The sequence below is a fragment of the Xenopus laevis genome, chromosome 2L, assembly GCF_017654675.1.
Source record: "Xenopus laevis strain J_2021 chromosome 2L, Xenopus_laevis_v10.1, whole genome shotgun sequence".
In the NCBI taxonomy this organism is placed as follows: Eukaryota; Metazoa; Chordata; class Amphibia; order Anura; family Pipidae; genus Xenopus; species Xenopus laevis.
This window is the reverse complement of record NC_054373.1, coordinates 190,231,278-190,251,336: the sequence shown is the minus strand read 5'-3', so window position 1 is coordinate 190,251,336 and position 20,059 is coordinate 190,231,278. Positions and strand designations below refer to the sequence as shown.

The 20,059-nt window shown below is 42.1% G+C and overlaps 1 protein-coding gene across 1 annotated transcript; it reads right to left on the bottom strand.

Moving 5' to 3' along the window:
- Window positions 1–2,774: 2,774 nt before the first annotated feature.
- Window positions 2,775–10,381, bottom strand: cckbr.L (CCKBR cholecystokinin B receptor L homeolog). Its single transcript, NM_001085808.1, is given in 5 exon segments — window positions 2,775–3,301; window positions 3,735–3,862; window positions 4,790–5,051; window positions 5,434–5,685; window positions 10,189–10,381. Coding segments are annotated over 5 exon segments (1,362 nt in total).
- Window positions 10,382–20,059: the final 9,678 nt, after the last annotated feature.

Below are 20,059 nucleotides of genomic sequence, written 5' to 3'. Positions count from 1 at the left end.
GGGTCTACAGTATGGGTCAGTCAGTCTTTACGGTGCAGATAAGAAGAACAGAAGTATCTACAGTGAAGGGATATTGAGGCTGTTTGTCCTGGAGGCTGAACTATAGCAATGTCACTCAAGAACACACAAGACTTGTTACATTCCCCCTATATTGTCCCAGTTATTCTGCAGTTTTCATCCACATGTGACTCTTCCAGGGGCTGCATAATGTGATATACTACATGAAATCAGCTTTATCTTCAGAAATATTGAAGAACATCTAAAGGTGATTTAAAAATATAATGTCCTGTTGCCCTGCACTGGTACAACTGATGTTTTTGCTTCAGAAACTCTACAATAATTTCCATAAATAAACTGCTGTGTAGCCATGGGGCAGCTATTTAATCTGAAATGGGCTAAATGGCACAGCCTACAAAGCAGATACAATGGTGTTCTATAGAGCTAATCTGTCACCTGCTGAATTGCAGCTATCAGGATCTTTACCTGTTAACAGGCTGCACAATGTATCGACACAAGCCACTATACAAGCCAACAATCTGTCCCATGGGTCTAAATCAGCAAACGGTTTGCTTTATGGATCTATACTTGGATCTATATCATCATCTACTCTGTGGATCTATACAAGCCAACAGTCGGTTCCATGGATCTATACAAACTAACAGTCTGGCACAAGGATCCATACCAGCCAACAGTCTTTACCATGTATAACTATTGTTCTACTTACACAGCATGATTGGAAGAATAATGGTGCCTACGGAAAACTGGGGGACAAAGCAAATCAGATACTACAACACTAAGGATAATTTATGGTAATACAAATAATATCTGGAACAACTCCTTCATTAGTGAAACATACAGGAGAGAAGGGGCTTTGGTAACAAGGAATTCACAGAGTTCAGGGGAGAAGCATGTCCAGCAATGGGGGGTGATTAGACCTGGAAACATCAAATCTTAAAGGGAATATAAAACAACAAAATGGAAACAGTAATGAAATACAAACATTGAGTGAATAGATACAAAGCAATAGTTGATTAAGATTAATTAAATGGGTCAACATGTTATTTCCTGTTATTATCTGTATTTATTAGGGCTAAAGGCCAGTGCCATGTGTTGTATCCCCTATAGGAAACCTACAAATCTTGTGAATTTGATGTGTTTCCCTCACTGATACCCCCTCATCCGTTAATCTCTTGCAGTTTCTCATCCCTTCTGGGCCAATCAAGTGTGAGATGTACTGGACTGTTCCACAAGCGACCGGGAAGCTTTCCAAGGCCCCGATAACTCCAAGACAGGCTTGAAATGGAAGTGTAACGAGCATTTAATTATTCACTGTGGCTTTTAAAATATTTATCATAAAGTGGCAGCGGGAAATGACCCACAAGACAGAATCTTTACCTGGGGGGACAGGAAGAGATAAAGCAATTCATCACTTTTTCACGGTGGAGTTAATAAAGCAGATCAGGCATAGAGACTAGCGGGTTCTGTCCAACTCACTCTATTAAGCACTGGCACCATAGGATTCTCCCTGCAATATGGGCTCTGATTCTAACAACAAAAATTAGAATTCAATCTTGGTCTACAGTAGGATAATATCCAGAATAATGTCTCTTCTGCAAGCAATGGTAAGCATGGGCCATGGACAACATTATAATATAAATATAGATGGAACACATACACACTCCTATCAAAGCAACAAGCCAATAGGCATATCTGTAGAAATAAGTCAAATCAACTGGACTTGCTGTGTTTTTTCTCCTTGAAGACGTTTCACCTGTCCAGTTGATTTGACTTATTTCTACAGATATACCATGATCTGGATGAATGAGAATCTTCACAAACACAAGCCAATAGGCAGTTACAGTGCTGAACTTCTGCCTTATACCTCTGGGGTCTTAAGTTCAACTCCAGCTTTGACACTATGTACAAGAAATTTTTGCTTCTTCCTACTAATATATTATAGGGACCTTAGACTGCAAGCTCCCCTGGGGCAGCAGCTGATGTGCATGATGTATTAGTTCTGTGGAAATGTGTCCATGCTATATAAATACCTGGCAATAATTAGCAATAGCCTAATGTCTTTAGCTTCAAGGTCAGGAAACTGAAATCATACGAGAACATAATATTGTGCAAGTCCAACTTTAAACAATTTGAGGTTCCTGTATGGAGAACCCAGTGTTTTTGTAAGAGTATATGTAAGATGATAACCTCAGAACTGGTGCTGATGTGGTCTATACTTATGATGGAGTGGTGCAGGTTCCCTCAGAATTGTTTTATAATTCCTGCACAAGAAATACACATAGGAGTTTACAGTTCCCCACAATTGACAATATTGAGGCATACAGCTTATAGTTCCTCCCAAATATGGAGAGCATGCAGAACTAATTGTTCCTTAGAAATGTTTGACAATATGCCAAAAGAATCCACATACAGTAGTTCATTGGTTCTCAGAATTTTATGAGGATGCAACTTTGGAGAACAAACAGAGTTTCCAGTTCCTCTGCACTGCTTGATCGTGTAGCCATGGTGAAGAACATTCTTCCTTTAATCTTCCTTGGTAAGAATGGACACACATGTAGCTTTCTAACTCTCAGGACCGTGGGAGCATGTAACTATGCAGAACACTCATTGTTTATAGTTCCTCAGAAATGTTTGAGGGTGTAATTATGAAGAGCACACAATTTACCCCCCTAAACTTAGGGTCCCTCAGAACAGAGGAGGACATAACAATAGAAAGTTATCATGATCTGTGGGCTATCAGATATAGTAAGTGGTTTTCAAGCAGGGCCCAAGCTGCTAACAGTAGTATAACTGAATTTAGAGAGAGATGCTCCTGTGGCTGCAATGTCTTCATCTGTATCACGGAAATTGCGGCACGGCTTGATACAGCTGGAAAACGTGCCCAGAAAGGCCTTACGGAAACGCTTGTTCATGAAGCAGTAGATGAGAGGGTTGACGCAAGCTGATGTGTAACTCAGGAGGTGGATAAAAGAGATGGGTGCTCCCGTCAGGGTGTTGAAAGCAGATAATTCATCGAAGGCCTTCCAAGTGTTGGCTACGAAAATGGGCATCCAGCATATGAAGAACATGGCCACGATGACAATAAGCATTCGAATCACACGCTTTTTAGCCATGAGTTTGGCTTCTGAGTTGTTGATCCGTGCTCGATCCATCTTGGTGCAGACACTTGGAGTCAATGTGGACATCTCCATGGTGTTGCGCCTCTTGGTGACCTGAATGTAACAGCCGTCTCCCTCATCACCGCTCGGAATGGTGGTTGGAGTTGAGACTCCATTTTTGTGAGCTACAAAACATAAATATTCCATTGAGTAAATAAAGCATATGTTAAATGTAGAGCTACACATAGTCTCCAAAATTGTCCACTAACATGAATTATCTCGGTGGTGTTCAGCTGAAATGCAGATGTAATGCTCTAGTATATACAGCAGTGAAATGTAAAGCAGCCAATAGGTATAAAATAATTTAAATCCAACGTATAACCCTCCAGCTGGAAATGTAGTATGGATAGATGACAGAGGTCAGACTTACCAGACAACTGTGCCAAATTATATACATTATATTGATTAAACTTCTACTACAAAATCCAATAAGTTAAATAGTTAAGACCCGAGGTGCAAGAGCTCAATATTTCCATATGAATCTGTGAATAATTGGGAATTGTACATTCTACTTGAACTCTACTCAGTGACATGTTTCTATACTGCTTGCTCTGAGACCTTTTGCTTCTTTGTTGAGGTCCATCTCAAACTGGATGCCCCTGTACAGCTCCCGGGAGATAAGTCCATAGGCCACGATCATCACCACCCCAGGTATGAAGAAGAGGATAGTAAGGAGTAGGACGTACCTATAGTGGAGGCAAGAGAAAGATCAATTAAGGAAGAGGAGGAGGTCCCTGTAGGGGAGGCTTGAGAAAAGGACATACAGGTAGGTCCATACATTTTCTAATTTTGGTTCTGTACATGACCACAATGAATTTTAAATGAAACAACTCAGATGCAGTTGAACTGCAGACTTTCAGCTTTAATTCAGTGGGTTGAAGAAAAAGATTGTATAAAAATGTGATGAACTAAAAGCCTTTTTTAACACAATCTCTTCATTTCAGGGGCTCACAAGTAATTGGCCAACATAAAAAAGTGAAAATAAAATGTTAATTTCTAATAATCCTTTGCTGCAATGAGAGGCTGAAGTGTTGAACTCATGGACATCAGCAGATTGTGGGTTTGCTCCTGTTTAATGCTCTGCCAGGTCTTTACTGCAGCCGCTTCTTTCACTTGCACTGGCCCCAGGGGAGAAGCCACAGCTTCTTTATTATCAACATGCCCAAACACTGTAACTATTGATTAGAAGGAGCAGAGAAACCAGTGAGATATTGGTATAAATATATATATATATATAATATGTGGCACACATTGGGAGGGTGCAGGTACATGGGGGGCAATTATAAATGCCCCTTAGGGTCAATCCCAGCCATGTAAAGGGAAAGTAAAGATAAAGTAACTGCCCTTGGATCTTTTTGAAACTAGTGCTGCTTATCTCTGGGCAAACACTAGTCCTGATGCCCTTGGGAGTCCAGTCGGTCATTATCTGTGCCACATTCCTGCACGTAACATTTATTAGCAATTAAAGAAAAATCATCTGTACTCAGGTAATATTTACCCTAAAAAAAGGCAGCAATGAGCTGGGGGTAACATGGGAGCTGTAAGAAAGGAAAGAGTTGTCCTGATTGGCTGAGAGCAGATCCCCATGAAACAGTAGGATTATTAACCCTTACCATGCCTGCTGCACCTGCTTACTGGGCCAAACCAGGCGACACTGGTGTCCGACTCTCCGGTCCTTCATGGGAAACGTTACGGTCTTGTTGTAGACCAGATACGGGATCATTATAATGCTGGACAGGACCCAGGTAGCGGCAATCACCCGGTAGGCGTGGGATCGAGTCTGCCAGACCCGGGATTTCAGTGGGTTACAGATGGCACTGTAGCGCTCAATGGAGATGGCCACAAGGTTGAATGTGGAGACGCTGACAGATAGGCCTGCAATTAAGTACAAAATAGATTGTAAGCTCTGGTGGTCAAGGCCTTCCTTAACTCTTAACTCAATATTGTGGGTCATTAGCTGACACTTCTGCCTGGGTTCTATTCTGCCCTGGGCACTAACTTTATGGGGTCTGAATATTCCCCCTGTATGTGTGCGGGGGGATTCCATTCTACCCTGGGCACTACTATACTCCAAACACACCGAGGCAGGTTAATGGGTTCCTGATGAAACTGTCCCAGAGTGTGGATCCCTAACCCTAACCCTAGAGTGCAAGCTCAGCAGATTTGGGGGGGGGGCACCCAGGGGACATGTCATGATTATCTGTTTTTATTGGCTGGAAACACAAGTTGCCATTGCAGGAATGGCCGGGGGTCTCACCCATGAAGTAGGCGGCTGCCCGGCATATGACCTCCCCGAAGATGAAGTTCTCCATGAGGTTGGGGATGAGGGTGAAGGGCATGCAGAGTACGGCCACCATGAGGTCACTGAGGGCCAGAGACAGGAGGAAGGAGTTGGTGATGGTGCGGAGACGTTTGTTCATCACTAACACAATAATGATCAGGGTGTTGCCGAAAACGCTCAGCAGGAAGATGACGCTGTACATCACGATCCGCACCCACAGGTTCAGGTCTGAGGGGAGACAAACATGGGTTTCACATAAATCTCATTTCAATTCTCAGTTGGGGGAAGTAATAGAGGTAACAACTTCCCAGCTCTCCCTGTAACACCCCTTTCCCTCCTCTAATCTCATTGGCTCCCTCCTGTCTGCTGGGAGGAGCTACTGGTGAATAAAGCATCCGACCCTTCCTTGTACCTATCTAATGTATCAGCCTGTACCCCTGATTCACTTCCCAGCTCTCCCTGTAACACCCCTTTCCCTCCTCTAATCTCATTGGCTCCCTCCTGTCTGCTGGGAGGAGCTACTGGTGAATAAAGCATCCGACCCTTCCTTGTACCTATCTAATGTATCAGCCTTAGCTCATAACAAGGTTACAGATATATAGAAACATTGGGGTGTCATCCTGCTATAGTTCCAGGGGTACCCAGGGTACAAATAATCACTCACCCCAAATCTCCCCCTAACTGGCCTTCAGACTGGGCCCCCATAGCTCATAGCAAGGTTACAGATATATAGAAACATTGGGGTGTCACCCTGTTATAGTTCCAGGGGTACCCAGGGTACAAATAAACACTCACCCCAAATCTCCCCCTAACTGACCTTCAGACTGGGCCCCCTTAGCTCATAACAGCACCCCCACGTATAACACTGAATCAGCTGCCAAGAGCTTGCACTCATTACTGGCAGTGAGACTTCCAACAAGAGCCAGTGGTCTGGTCCCTCACAGCCGAGTGTATGAGCAGCTCAGTGACCCTGTGTGGTCCCCAAGGAAATCTAATCAGTGTAACACACTGCACCCCGAGTCAGGAAAGTCATCCCAATATTACTGTTTGTGGGACTTCAGCTCTCTATGTTTTTTTATTTATTCATTAAACTTTCATTTATTTTGGGACTGACACAACTGGGCAAATTAATTACTCATTGCACTCCCATTGTTCTCTTAATTATATATTTATTATTAGAATTACATCTTATTCAAAACATTACATTCTGTATTTCCAAAGCTTTTTACTTCTGCCATCACCGAGCTTCACAGACAAACACCAAAATCATAGCACTGAATGATTCCATGATAGTGGGATATGATCACTATATATAAATATATAAGGGGGATATGATCACTATATATAAATATATAAGGGGATATGATCACTATATATAAATATATAAGGGGATATGATCACTATATATAAATATATAAGGGGATATGATCACTATATATAAATATATAAGGGGATATGATCACTATATATAAATATATAAGGGGATATGATCACTATATATAAATATATAAGGGGATATGATCACTATATATAAATATATAAGGGGATATGATCACTATATAATATATAAGGGGATATGATCACTATATATAAATATATAAGGGGAATATGATCACTATATATAAATATATAAGGGGATATGATCACTATATATAAATATATAAGGGATATGATCACTATATAAATATATAAGGGGATATGATCACTATATATAAATATATAAGGGGAATATGATCACTATATATAAATATATAAGGGGATATGATCACTATATATAAATATATAAGGGATATGATCACTATATAAATATATAAGGGATATGATCACTATATATAAATATATAAGGGGATATGATCACTATATATAAATATATAAGGGGATATGATCACTATATATAAATATATAAGGGATATGATCACTATATATAAATATATAAGGGGATATGATCACTATATATAAATATATAAGGGGATATGATCACTATATATAAATATATAAGGGGATATGATCACTATATAAATATATAAGGGGATATGATCACTATATATAAATATATAAGGGGAATATGATCACTATATATAAATATATAAGGGGATACGATCACTATATATAAATATATAAGGGGATATGATCACTATATATAAATATATAAGGGGATATGATCACTATATATAAATATATAAGGGATATGATCACTATATAAATATATAAGGGATATGATCACTATATATAAATATATAAGGGGAATATGATCACTATATATAAATATATAAGGGGATATGATCACTATATATAAATATATAAGGGATATGATCACTATATAAATATATAAGGGGATATGATCACTATATATAAATATATAAGGGGATATGATCACTATATATAAATATATAAGGGGATATGATCACTATATATAAATATATAAGGGATATGATCACTATATAAATATATAAGGGGATATGATCACTATATATAAATATATAAGGGGATATGATCACTATATATAAATATATAAGGGGATATGATCACTATATATAAATATATAAGGGATATGATCACTATATATAAATATATAAGGGGGATATGATCACTATATATAAATATATAAGGGGGATTTGATCAATATATATAAATATATAAGGGGATATGATCACTATATATAAATATATAAGGGGATATGATCACTATATATAAATATATAAGGGGATATGATCACTATATATAAATATATAAGGGGGATTTGGTCAATATATATAAATATATAAGGGGATATGATCACTATATATAAATATATAAGGGGATATGATCACTATATATAAATATATAAGGGGATATGATCACTATATATAAATATATAAGGGGGATATGATCACTATATATAACAGAGCTATAAACCCAGTGAGAATGAGGAATGAATGGATATTGGGAAGTTGTATCAGGAGTCAGAAGCAGCAGTGCAGAGAAAGGGACAGACACAATGACAGTTACACAGAACTATAAACCCAGTGAGAATGAGGAATGAATGGATATTGGGAAGTTGTATCAGGAGTCAGAAGCAGCAGTGCAGAGAAGAGAAAGGGACAGACACAATGACAGTTACACAGAACTATAAACCCAGTGAGAATGAGGAATGAATGGATATTGGGAAGTTGTATCAGGAGTCAGAAGCAGCAGTGCAGAGAAAGGGACAGACACAATGACAGTTACACAGAACTATAAACCCAGTGAGAATGAGGAATGAATGGATATTGGGAAGTTGTATCAGGAGTCAGAAGCAGCAGTGCAGAGAAGAGAAAGGGACAGACACAATGACAGTTACACAGAACTATAAACCCAGTGAGAATGAGGAATGAATGGATATTGGGAAGTTGTATCAGGAGTCAGAAGCAGCAGTGCAGAGAAGAGAAAGGGACAGACACAATGACAGTTACACAGAACTATAAACCCAGTGAGAATGAGGAATGAATGGATATTGGGAAGTTGTATCAGGAGTCAGAGGCAGCAGTGCAGAGAAGAGAAAGGGACAGACACAATGGGGGTCATTTATCAACACTAGGCAAATTTGCCCATGGGCAGTAACCCATGACAACCAATCAGATTGCTGCATTCATTGTTCTGCTTGCAGCTGACTTCAAAAAGCTAATCACTGATTGGTTGCTATAGGTAACTGCTAATGGGCAAATTTGCCCAGTGTTGATAAATGAGCCCCAATGACAGTTACACAGAACTATAAACCCAGTGAGAATGAGGAATGAATGGATATTGGGAAGTTGTATCAGGAGTCAGAAGCAGCAGTGCAGAGAAGAGAAAGGGACAGACACAATGACAGTTACACAGAACTATAAACCCAGTGAGAATGAGGAATGAATGGATATTGGGAAGTTGTATCAGGAGTCAGAAGCAGCAGTGCAGAGAAAGGGACAGACACAATGACAGTTACACAGAACTATAAACCCAGTGAGAATGAGGAATGAATGGATATTGGGAAGTTGTATCAGGAGTCAGAAGCAGCAGTGCAGAGAAAGGGACAGACACAATGACAGTTACACAGAACTATAAACCCAGTGAGAATGAGGAATGAATGGATATTGGGAAGTTGTATCAGGAGTCAGGGGCAGCAGTGCAGAGAAAGGGACAGACACAATGACAGTTACACAGAACTATAAACCCAGTGAGAATGAGGAATAAATGGATATTGGGAAGTTGTATCAGGAGTCAGAAGCAGCAGTGCAGAGAAGAGAAAGGGACAGACACAATGACAGTTACACAGAACTATAATAAACCCAGTGAGAATGAGGAATGAATGGATATTGGGAAGTTGTATCAGGAGTCAGAAGCAGCAGTGCAGAGAAAGGGACAGACACAATGACAGTTACACAGAACTATAAACCCAGTGAGAATGAGGAATGAATGGATATTGGGAAGTTGTATCAGGAGTCAGAAGCAGCAGTGCAGAGAAGAGAAAGGGACAGACACAATGACAGTTACACAGAACTATAATCCCAGTGAGAATGAGGAATGAATGGATATTGGGAAGTTGTATCAGGAGTCAGAAGCAGCAGTGCAGAGAAGACAATGAGGAATGGCTGAATATTGGGAAGTTGCACAGATTTTCCGTTTTTGGGTATATTTCCCCTTTAACATAATGTGGAAGTGAGACAGATGGACATTTCAGCTGAAGACAGACAGACAATGACAGGTACAGGTACAGGGAAAGTCTCTGTTTCTCACCTGAGGGACTGGGCTTCTTGCGATCCAATATGGGGGTGCAGTTGAGGTTCCAGGGGGGCCAGTTGGCAGTTGTGAGGTTGTGGGTGCCATTGGTGCTGGAAAGGTTCCATGTTAGGGTGCCAGACAGGTTGCTATAGCGACAGAGCAGTTCATGGAGGGCACTGATGTTACTGAGGGACCTGAGAGACTCCATCTCTGCCTCTGATGCCTACTCACCCCCTGTGCAGCCCCCAACTCTCACCCCACTAACTTGCCTGAGCTCTAGTAATAGCAGGGTGCCCAGAGCAGTACTGAGTAACTATCTCCCTCTTGAAAATGCTGCCCCCACACACCACTCTGCTCCATTCCCTCTCCTGCTTCTGCCTCTTGTGCGCTGACTGCCAGAAACTGCTTCCCTGACAGTTGCCTCTGCCTCTCCCATGTGCACTGAGCAGTCTGACTGCCAGCAAATCCCATATTCCAACTCTGCCTGTTACAGTGTGACAGCTCCATCTGCTGACAGTCTCATGGTAATGCAGCTTCCTTGTTCCATCTATACCTGTTACTTTGTACAGTGTGACAGCTCCATCTGCTGACAGTCTCATGGAAATGCAGCTTCCTTGTTCCATCTATACCTGTTACTTTGTACAGTGTGACAGCTCCATCTGCTGACAGTCTCATGGAAATGCAGCTTCCTTATTCCATCTATACCTGTTACTTTGTATGGTGTGACAGCTCCATCTGCTGACAGTCTCATGGAAATGCAGCTTCCTTGTTCCATCTATACCTGTTACTTTGTACAGTGTGACAGCTCCATCTGCTGACAGTCTCATGGAAATGCAGCTTCCTTATTCCATCTATACCTGTTACTTTGTATGGTGTGACAGCTCCATCTGCTGACAGTCTCATGGAAATGCAGCTTCCTTGTTCCATCTATACCTGTTACTTTGTATGGTGTGACAGCTCCATCTGCGGACAGTCTCATGGAAATGCACCTTCCATATTCCATCCATACCTGTTACTTTGTACAGTGTGACAGCTCCATCTGCTGACAGTCTCATGGAAATGCACCTTCCATATTCCATCTATACCTTTTACTTTGTACGGTGTGACAGCTCCATCTGCTGACGGTCTCATGGAAATGCACCTTCCATATTCCATCCATACCTGTTACTTTGTACAGTGGGACAGCTCCATCTGCTGACAGTCTCATGGAAATGCAGCTTCCTTATTCCATCTATACCTGTTGCTTTGTACAGTTCTGGCAGCACTATATTAATGCACTTCCACTATTCTATCAGTGGTTGCTGCTTTGTAGAGTGGAGGAGCCAAATTGATCATAACAGGAAATCTATTGGGCTCAGATGACAGAAGGTTTAGTTCATTCTGACCATGGGAAAGAGAACAGCCCAGGAGCAGGAAGTACAGAGAATCAGAGCTCTGTACCTGGGTAAGTACTGGGGGAGATTCACTTACCCAGGGGGAGGTTCCTGTCTGACCATGGGAAAGAGAACAGCCCAGGAGCAGGAAGTACAGAGAATCAGAGCTCTGTACCTGGGTAAGTACTGGGGGAGATTCACTTACCCAGGGGGAGGTTCCTGTCTGACCATGGGGAAGAGAACAGCCCAGGAGCAGGAAGTACAGAGAATCAGAGCTCTGTACCTGGGTAAGTACTGGGGGAGATTGGATTCACTTACCCAGGGGGAGGTTCCTGTCTGACCATGGGAAAGAGAACAGCCCAGGAGCAGGAAGTACAGAGAATCAGAGCTCTGTACCTGGGTAAGTACTGGGGGAGATTGGATTCACTTACCCAGGGGGAGGTTCCTGTCTGACCATGGGAAAGAGAACAGCCCAGGAGCAGGAAGTACAGAGAATCAGAGCTCTGTACCTGGGTAAGTACTGGGGGAGATTGGATTCACTTACCCAGGGGGAGGTTCCTGTCTGACCATGGGAAAGACTTGACTTTCAAGTTGTGACACCCAGTCATTAGTATCATCATTGTGGCTGGATTATTACTTGCAGCCCCTTCCTCCCTCCATGAAAAACTGACCTGGCCCCCCATATTCCTCACTGTATCTCTTTATATCCAAACTTCTCTACAACTTGTGTCTTCTGGACCCAGGACTGGACTGACAATCTGTGGGTTGTGGAAAATGCCAAAGGGGCTGCTGTAAGGTCCCATAGACACTATAGTCACTATTTATTAGGCTGATGGGACATGTCGGGGTCTCCGAGTACTTGCAGTGCCGGGGCCTATTTGGACTCCCAGTCCAGACCCGTCTGTGTCTCTTGCTCATCTTCCTTGTTCAGAATCTCAATCTCTTCCTCATTTTCGACTGATTGGGGGTGGGGTATAAAGGGGCTTAAGGATTCTTCCCACTATTTCCCATGGAACACAATTCTGTAACTGCCTGTGGGGTATTTTACACTGAGGAGAGTTGGTCTCACCTAAATTATTCTTTCTCAGTTTTGAAAGTAGAAGCTTTAATTTCAAACCCTTTTTTCAGATTTATCCGTCACCCCCCCCCCCACAAACAACTCCCATTCCCATTCCCTCTCTGTGTCTAGATTTTCAGGCTCGGGTGATTTTACTGTACATGAGGCACCTGGGAAACCACATTCACCCCCAACAGTCAGCATTTCAGCACTTGCCCCTTCTCACCTGGGACTCTTCTCCCCCTCAACATCCCTGGGGTTCTTGTTGAGGAAATACAATATTACTTAAATAATAATAATGATGAATAAAGTAATGAAGTCAGAACACTGGATGTTGTATTTGTCCTGGTTACTCCTGATCTCACATGGGATAGGAAGGATAATAACATAACAATAATGAACCGGACACATGAGGAGCTGTAGGTGTAAAGGCCGCACATTTAAATCCATTTCTTTCAAATCAGTTTATTGAGCAACCCCCCCTGGTGCCAAGGTTGTACATTCTTACCAAACACCAGTGCAGATCCTGAGTCTCCTTTGCAAGGTAACAGGGTACTGGGAATTACCTCTATGGCAGTGCCTCCACCTAATGGGATCTTGGAATACACCAACGGATGGCTCCATTAGGAAAACATTCAACACACACTTTATTATATAACAAATGTAACTTTATGCAACATTTAAAGGCAAAGTTAATCTTCATTTAGATCCACATAAATGACCCACTACCCTGGGGACCTGGGACAGTCCATTCTGGCACCTCCCTGCAAGGCAAAGTTCTGCACTACTCCCTTTGGCAGATAAAGAGTCTCAGTCCTGTTTCCCCAAAGAGTACCAGTGTCCCCAGGCAGTGCTACCTGCCCCAAATACCTTTCCATCTGGACAAGATATTGGCTCCCACGAGGCAGACACACAAACAGCCTGTATCACAAAGAGGAGACCCGCTCAATCCTTTTCTTTTTCTACTCTCCCTCAGACACAACTCACCCATGGGATTCACACAGACGGGTAGGCTAACACAGAGCTGGAACTGGCATCCACAGCGATAAGTCCTTTTAATCAAACACATGCAGCTTGCTTTATCTTTGTGGTATTGCTCTCAGCACTGTCCAAAGTGCGAGCACGATAACCCCCTTTATTCCTTGCAGTGTGGCTCCCAGCACCCTCTATAGCGCAAGCACTCAGAAATCCTCCTCTGCAGAACAACAGCTCCCAGCACTCTCCATAGTGCAATCATACAAGATTTTTATTAGAAGGAAAAAATTAATTCTTAAAATAAATTAAATAAATGCTCAGACTCTATAGCCACACAAGGTGTAAATCAATTATAAAGAAAAAGGAGAAGGAAAGAAAAAGGACCTTGTTTTGTGACTGTGATACAGTCACAAAACAAGGTCCTTTTTCTTTCCTTCTCCTTTTTCTTTACAATCATACAAGATGTCCATCTAAGCTCCAAACCTGCATGGTTGAGCTTACCAGGCTTTGGAGTACCCTACATCATCTCGCAGGGCTATCACACTCCTTTTAGCCCCTTCTCTCTCAGCAGCAGTTCTGTCCACTCTCTCTCCATGAAAGTGAAAGCAGGAATGGCTGTGAGCATATGGTTCTCTTATATATTCAAAGTGGTGCAGCAGTGACACCTTGTGACACCCTCCGTTATCTGCCAGACATGCTGCACTGGGACAAGGCTCAGCCCCTCCCAAAACCCTAGGAGACCCTGTAGTTGCACAGACAGGGGATTTCCACCATGTGGTTCAGATTTTCAGGAACAGTGGGGAATTAACCATCTGTATACCTACAATTATGCATTACATTTTGTTATACCAACATAAATAATGTGCACACTGGCACTTGCTTTTGCCTTAACTGCCAGAAGCCTCCTTTTATGGTAATTTTCCTTTTTTTTTCTATAACTAATTTTCCATGAATTTCCTCCACCGCCATTAATTTCCTCTACTACCTCTAACTTTTTCCAGAGATTTGGACTCCTCAATTTCAGCCTATATGGGCCTTGATATGATTTCTGACCAAATCAGAATTGTGTCCATAAAAATAAATTTTAGTTGTGCTAAATCCAATGTGACAGATCAACTGCTCTGCTGTGATGTTACCAATATCATTACCTCCTTGGTAAATAACAATCAAACTTGGCTACTTGCCTATAAAACATGGTGTTCAGGTCTGACCATCTTGCTCCCTTTATGCCCAGCCATCTTATGATTACTTTTGGGTTAAATTCTAAATGTTCTGCATAAGTTATTTTCTGCTCTCTCTATGCTGCCCAATGAATAAAAGAGTGGCCAATAATGAAGACTGTACATTTTCCTAGAACCAAAAAACAGAGATTTAAATATTGTCTATTAAAGAAGACCACATTCATTATCTTTGTCTCTTTGCAACAGAATAATTCTAAATGTACCTGGTGTTGCTTTGCTTGGTGATTCTACTTCTAAAAAGCAACAAATAATAAATATGAATTTGAACATCACCTGTTCATACTGAGAATAGCAAATTGTGTTGAGTGTTTCTATCAGTTTCCCTAATATAGCCACGGTTATTGGTTTTCTCTTTTCGTCATTCATGTTTGGCTTTTGAATCCCCTTTAAGAGCTGCCTAATTAGTGCTGATTTTGTGCAGTCAGACTTATTTAGGAATCTGTTGAAAAAGGATATACCTGTGATGTGTTTTTTATTGGTCGCTATAGACCATTTTTAGTCCATGTTATTCAAAATAAACAGCATTAACCTCACAAATTCTCATCCCGTCTTCTCTGTAGAAATAACTGAGCCCAGGGTCCAGCAACCTGACTGACAAATACCACGAGACACAGGGTGACCCAGTTAAGGAGGAGCAGGTTTAGTTCTATTTGAGAAAAGTTCAGCTGCTGAAATACCTGTAGAACCTGTCGGATCTCATTATTTGCTTATAATTCACTTCATGGCCAATTGTCAGTGGGGTCTGAGCTGCTCAAGTCACGTGAATAGAATATTTGCATAAGGACAAAACATATGAGTGGATAATATAACATTATTGCCAAACTGACAGTTAGATGAGAGTCAGCAGTTGAGCCATGAGGGGAGGCCATAAGGAGTCAGTTACTGTAGGACAGGGAGCCCAGTATATAAAATGGGTCCAACCCACTAAGCTTTTTGCACCCTGTCCTGCAGGTGGAACAATTGTGGAGGGAGTCAAGCCCGACTTGTGGAAACCTAAAACCATTCACAAGTTGATCAGAGCAAAAGACGAGATGGAGTCTATTCCAGGGCTCCCTGCTGACACCGTTTGGGGGAATGTTTCTTCAGACAGACTGACCAACAAGCACAAGGACATGGCATGGATGGCTATTCAGGTGGGGCTGCCCCCCAGGACCTTCATGCACGTCTGTAACCTGTGTAGGTACCACCACTGCCCACGGTGCAACATTAATGAAGATCATCTATGCACGTCTTCTGGGATTACGGATTTACACAGGCCCTGCCTGATGCACTGGAACATGAACTCAAAGACTTTATCAAGGAACTTCCTTACTCAACACGCAATGTTGTACAGATTGTTTCAGGGCACTCATACAGAAGGGGCAATTCTGGAAGCCTGGCACCTTATGAACCCTATTAAGGACGTTTTGTGGTTTTCTAGGAATCGCCTCATTCTACGGAGGGAAAACATCCAAGACTGCCATAGGCTGATTCATAGTCTGCTGTGTGACTACAACACCCACGACAGCCTTGAGGAAGAAGAGGACTGAATAACCTCCCCCATCCCCCACAAGCTTTATTTTTGTGCAATACGATTTTAGTCTTGTTTTTTATATATTCATATTATATATATATATATATATATATATATATATATATATATATATATAACTATATTTTTCAATAAAAAATTTGCTTTCTGTGTCCCATGAATACAGTGATGACTGCACTTGTGTGTTGTGTATTCATGAACAGATGCTAAACGCACCCCCTAATACATGTCTTTAACACTCACAAGTTAGGGGGCACCAATGGGTGCAGGGAATAATGGAGCTCAACTTTCAGTCTATATAAAACCTGCCTAACTGTCAGTTGATCCAGAGGAAGGTGAAAACCCATCTGAAGTCTCTCCAATTTGCCTCAGAGGGGGAAAAATTCCTTCCTGACTCCAAAATGTAATGGGACCAGTCCCTGGATCAACTTGTACTATGAGCTCTCTCCCATATCCCTGTATTCCCTCACTTGCTAAACACCATCCAACCCCTTCTTATACCTATCTAATGTATCAGCCTGTACCCCTGATTCACTTCCCAGCTCTCCCTGTAACACCCCTTTCCCTCCTCTAATCTCATTGGCTCCCTCCTGTCTGCTGGGAGGAGCTACTGGTGAATAAAGCATCCGACCCTTCCTTGTACCTATCTAATGTATCAGCCTGTACCCCTGATTCACTTCCCAGCTCTCCCTGTAACACCCCTTTCCCTCCTCTAATCTTATTGGCTCCCTCCTGTCTGCTGGGAGGAGCTACTGGTGAATAAAGCATCCGACCCTTCCTTATACCTATCTAATGTATCAGCCTGTACCCCTGATTCACTTCCCAGCTCTCCCTGTAACACCCCTTTCCCTCCTCTAATCTCATTGGCTCCCTCCTGTTTGCTGGGAGGAGCTACTGGTGAATAAAGCATCCGACCCTTCCTTGTACCTATCTAATGTATCCGCCTGTACCCCTGATTCACTTCCCAGCTCTCCCTGTAACACCCCTTTCCCTCCTCTAATCTCATTGGCTCCCTCCTGTCTGCTGGGAGGAGCTACTGGTGAATAAAGCATCCGACCCTTCCTTGTACCTATCTAATGTATCAGCCTGTACCCCTGATTCACTTCCCAGCTCTCCCTGTAACACCCCTTTCCCTCCTCTAATCTCATTGGCTCCCTCCTGTCTGCTGGGAGGAGCTACTGGTGAATAAAGCATCCGACCCTTCCTTGTACCTATCTAATGTATCAGCCTGTACCCCTGATTCACTTCCCAGCTCTCCCTGTAACACCCCTTTCCCTCCTCTAATCTCATTGGCTTCCTCCTGTCTGCTGGGAGGAGCTACTGGTGAATAAAGCATCCGACCCTTCCTTATACCTATCTAATGTATCAGCCTGTACCCCTGATTCACTTCCCAGCTCTCCCTGTAACACCCCTTTCCCTCCTCTAATCTTATTGGCTCCCTCCTGTCTGCTGGGAGGAGCTACTGGTGAATAAAGCATCCAACCCTTCCTTGTACCTATCTAATGTATCAGCCTGTACTACTGATTCAGGGAGACAATTCCACATCTTCACAGCTCTCACTGTAACAAACCCTCCTTAACATGGAACCCCCTTCCCTCTAATCTGATTGGCTCCCTCCTGGCTGAACTGTCTCCAACACTCCCCAGTACCCCAGAATCACTTCTCCCCGCAGCCCTTATTGGGTCCAGGAAACATATGAGAATTGCTGCTGTGCAGGGTTGGGACCATGAAATAAACAGACAATAACTCTCACTGAAATTAATCCTGAGATTTTCCATGTAGCCAATATATATATTTGCAGACAAATACTGGTCAGTTGAGGTGAATGTTGTACTGAATATTTAACAAAGTGACACCCTGTTCCTTAATATTATGGCAGCTCCTACTTCTCTCTTTTTGGAAACAGACACTGGTTTCAATGCAAATATTAACTGACTGATTAATGTAATTCCTTAGTACCCCGGCCCAACCTGGCATGTAAGGAAAACACAGAGGCACATTTACTAAAGGGCAACTGGTGTTTTTTTGGGGGAAATTTGCCAAAATGACAATTTGCTGCGAATTTGCCAATTTATTATAAGGTGAAGAAGGTGATTTGTTAGTGAAAAACCTCAGCTCTAGAGGCAGTGAAAATTCTGTAATGAAAATCTGGTAATTTATCAAATTGCGGACATTACCCACTGCACCAAAGTCTTCTTCACCGGGTTTAGGCCGACAAACTCCCATTAAACAAACAGAGCAGACACTTCTAAATCACAATTAACATCGCCCTTTCCATGTTACCACGGTGAAAATTCTCTAACAGAGAAAAAGAGGTGAAGAGAAAATCACACTTTAGTAAATGAGCCACGAAGTTATTTATATAGTTTTTTTTTAGTATTTTATATTTTTTAATTCTAACCATGTGACTTGTCCATGCAATTCTCACCTTTATCTATTATTTGCAGTATTTCTATAGCTCCAATGTATTATACTGGGCTGTGCAGTGTTATTCAGTCATTCCCATCAGCCCCTGTCCTACTGAGCTTACAATCTATGGTCCCTATCACATTCCCATCAGTCCCTGCCCCAGTGAGTTTACAATCTAAGGTCCCAATTACATTCCCATCAGTCCCTGCCCCACTGAGCTTACAATCTAAGGTCCCTATCACATTCCCATCAGTCCCTGTCCCAGTGAGCTTACAATCTAAGGTCCCTATCACATTCCCATCAGTCCCTGCCCCAGTCAGTTTACAATCTAAGGTCCCTATCACATTCCCATCAGTCCTTGTCCTAGTGAGCTTACAATCTAAGGTCCCTATCACATTCCCATCAGTCCCTGTCCCAGTGAGCTTACAATCTAAGGTCCCTATCACATTCCCATCAGTCCCTGCCCCAGTCAGTTTACAATCTAAGGTCCCTATCACATTCACATCAGTCCTTGTCCTAGTGAGCTTACAATCTATGGTCCCTATCACATTCCCATCAGTCCCTGTCCCAGTGAGCTTACAATCTAAGGTCCCTATCACATTCCCATCAGTCCCTGCCCCAGTCAGTTTACAATCTAAGGTCCCTATCACATTCCCATCAGTCCTTGTCCTAGTGAGCTTACAATCTAAGGTCCCTATCACATTCCTATCAGTCCATGCCCCAGTGAGCTTACAATCTAAGGTCCCTATCACATTCCCATCAGTCCTTGTCCTAGTGAGCTTACAATCTATGGTCCCTATCACATTCCCATCAGTCCCTGTCCCAGTGAGTTTACAATCTAAGGTCCCTATCACATTCCCATCAGTCCCTGCCCCAGTGAGCTTACAATCTAAGGTCCCTATCACATTCCCATCAGTCCCTGCCCCAGAGTAGCTTTCTGTATATGTAAATATGTAGAAACATGTTTGTAAGGAACTAATGGTTTATTTACCCTTTATTTGGGCTTTGAGTTATGGGAAGAATGTTGAAAGGCAAATTGAAGACAGAAATACAAATATTTAGGCCTGACTCACATCTTCTGAGCAGAAAGTGCATGAGGCAATGTGTGCTCCCTCCCCAACCCTGGTCTGTGACCCCTTGAAGGTTGTCTGTGGCTTAATGGAGAAAGGAACAGAGAAGATTATGTTGGTGCTATTGAGAAGCTGAAACTTTAGGCTGGTGCAATTAGTTCAGTATATAAAATGTGTTTTTTTAGGCTTTAGTTTTCCTTTTGTAAACTTCATGATGAGCGATTGCCGAA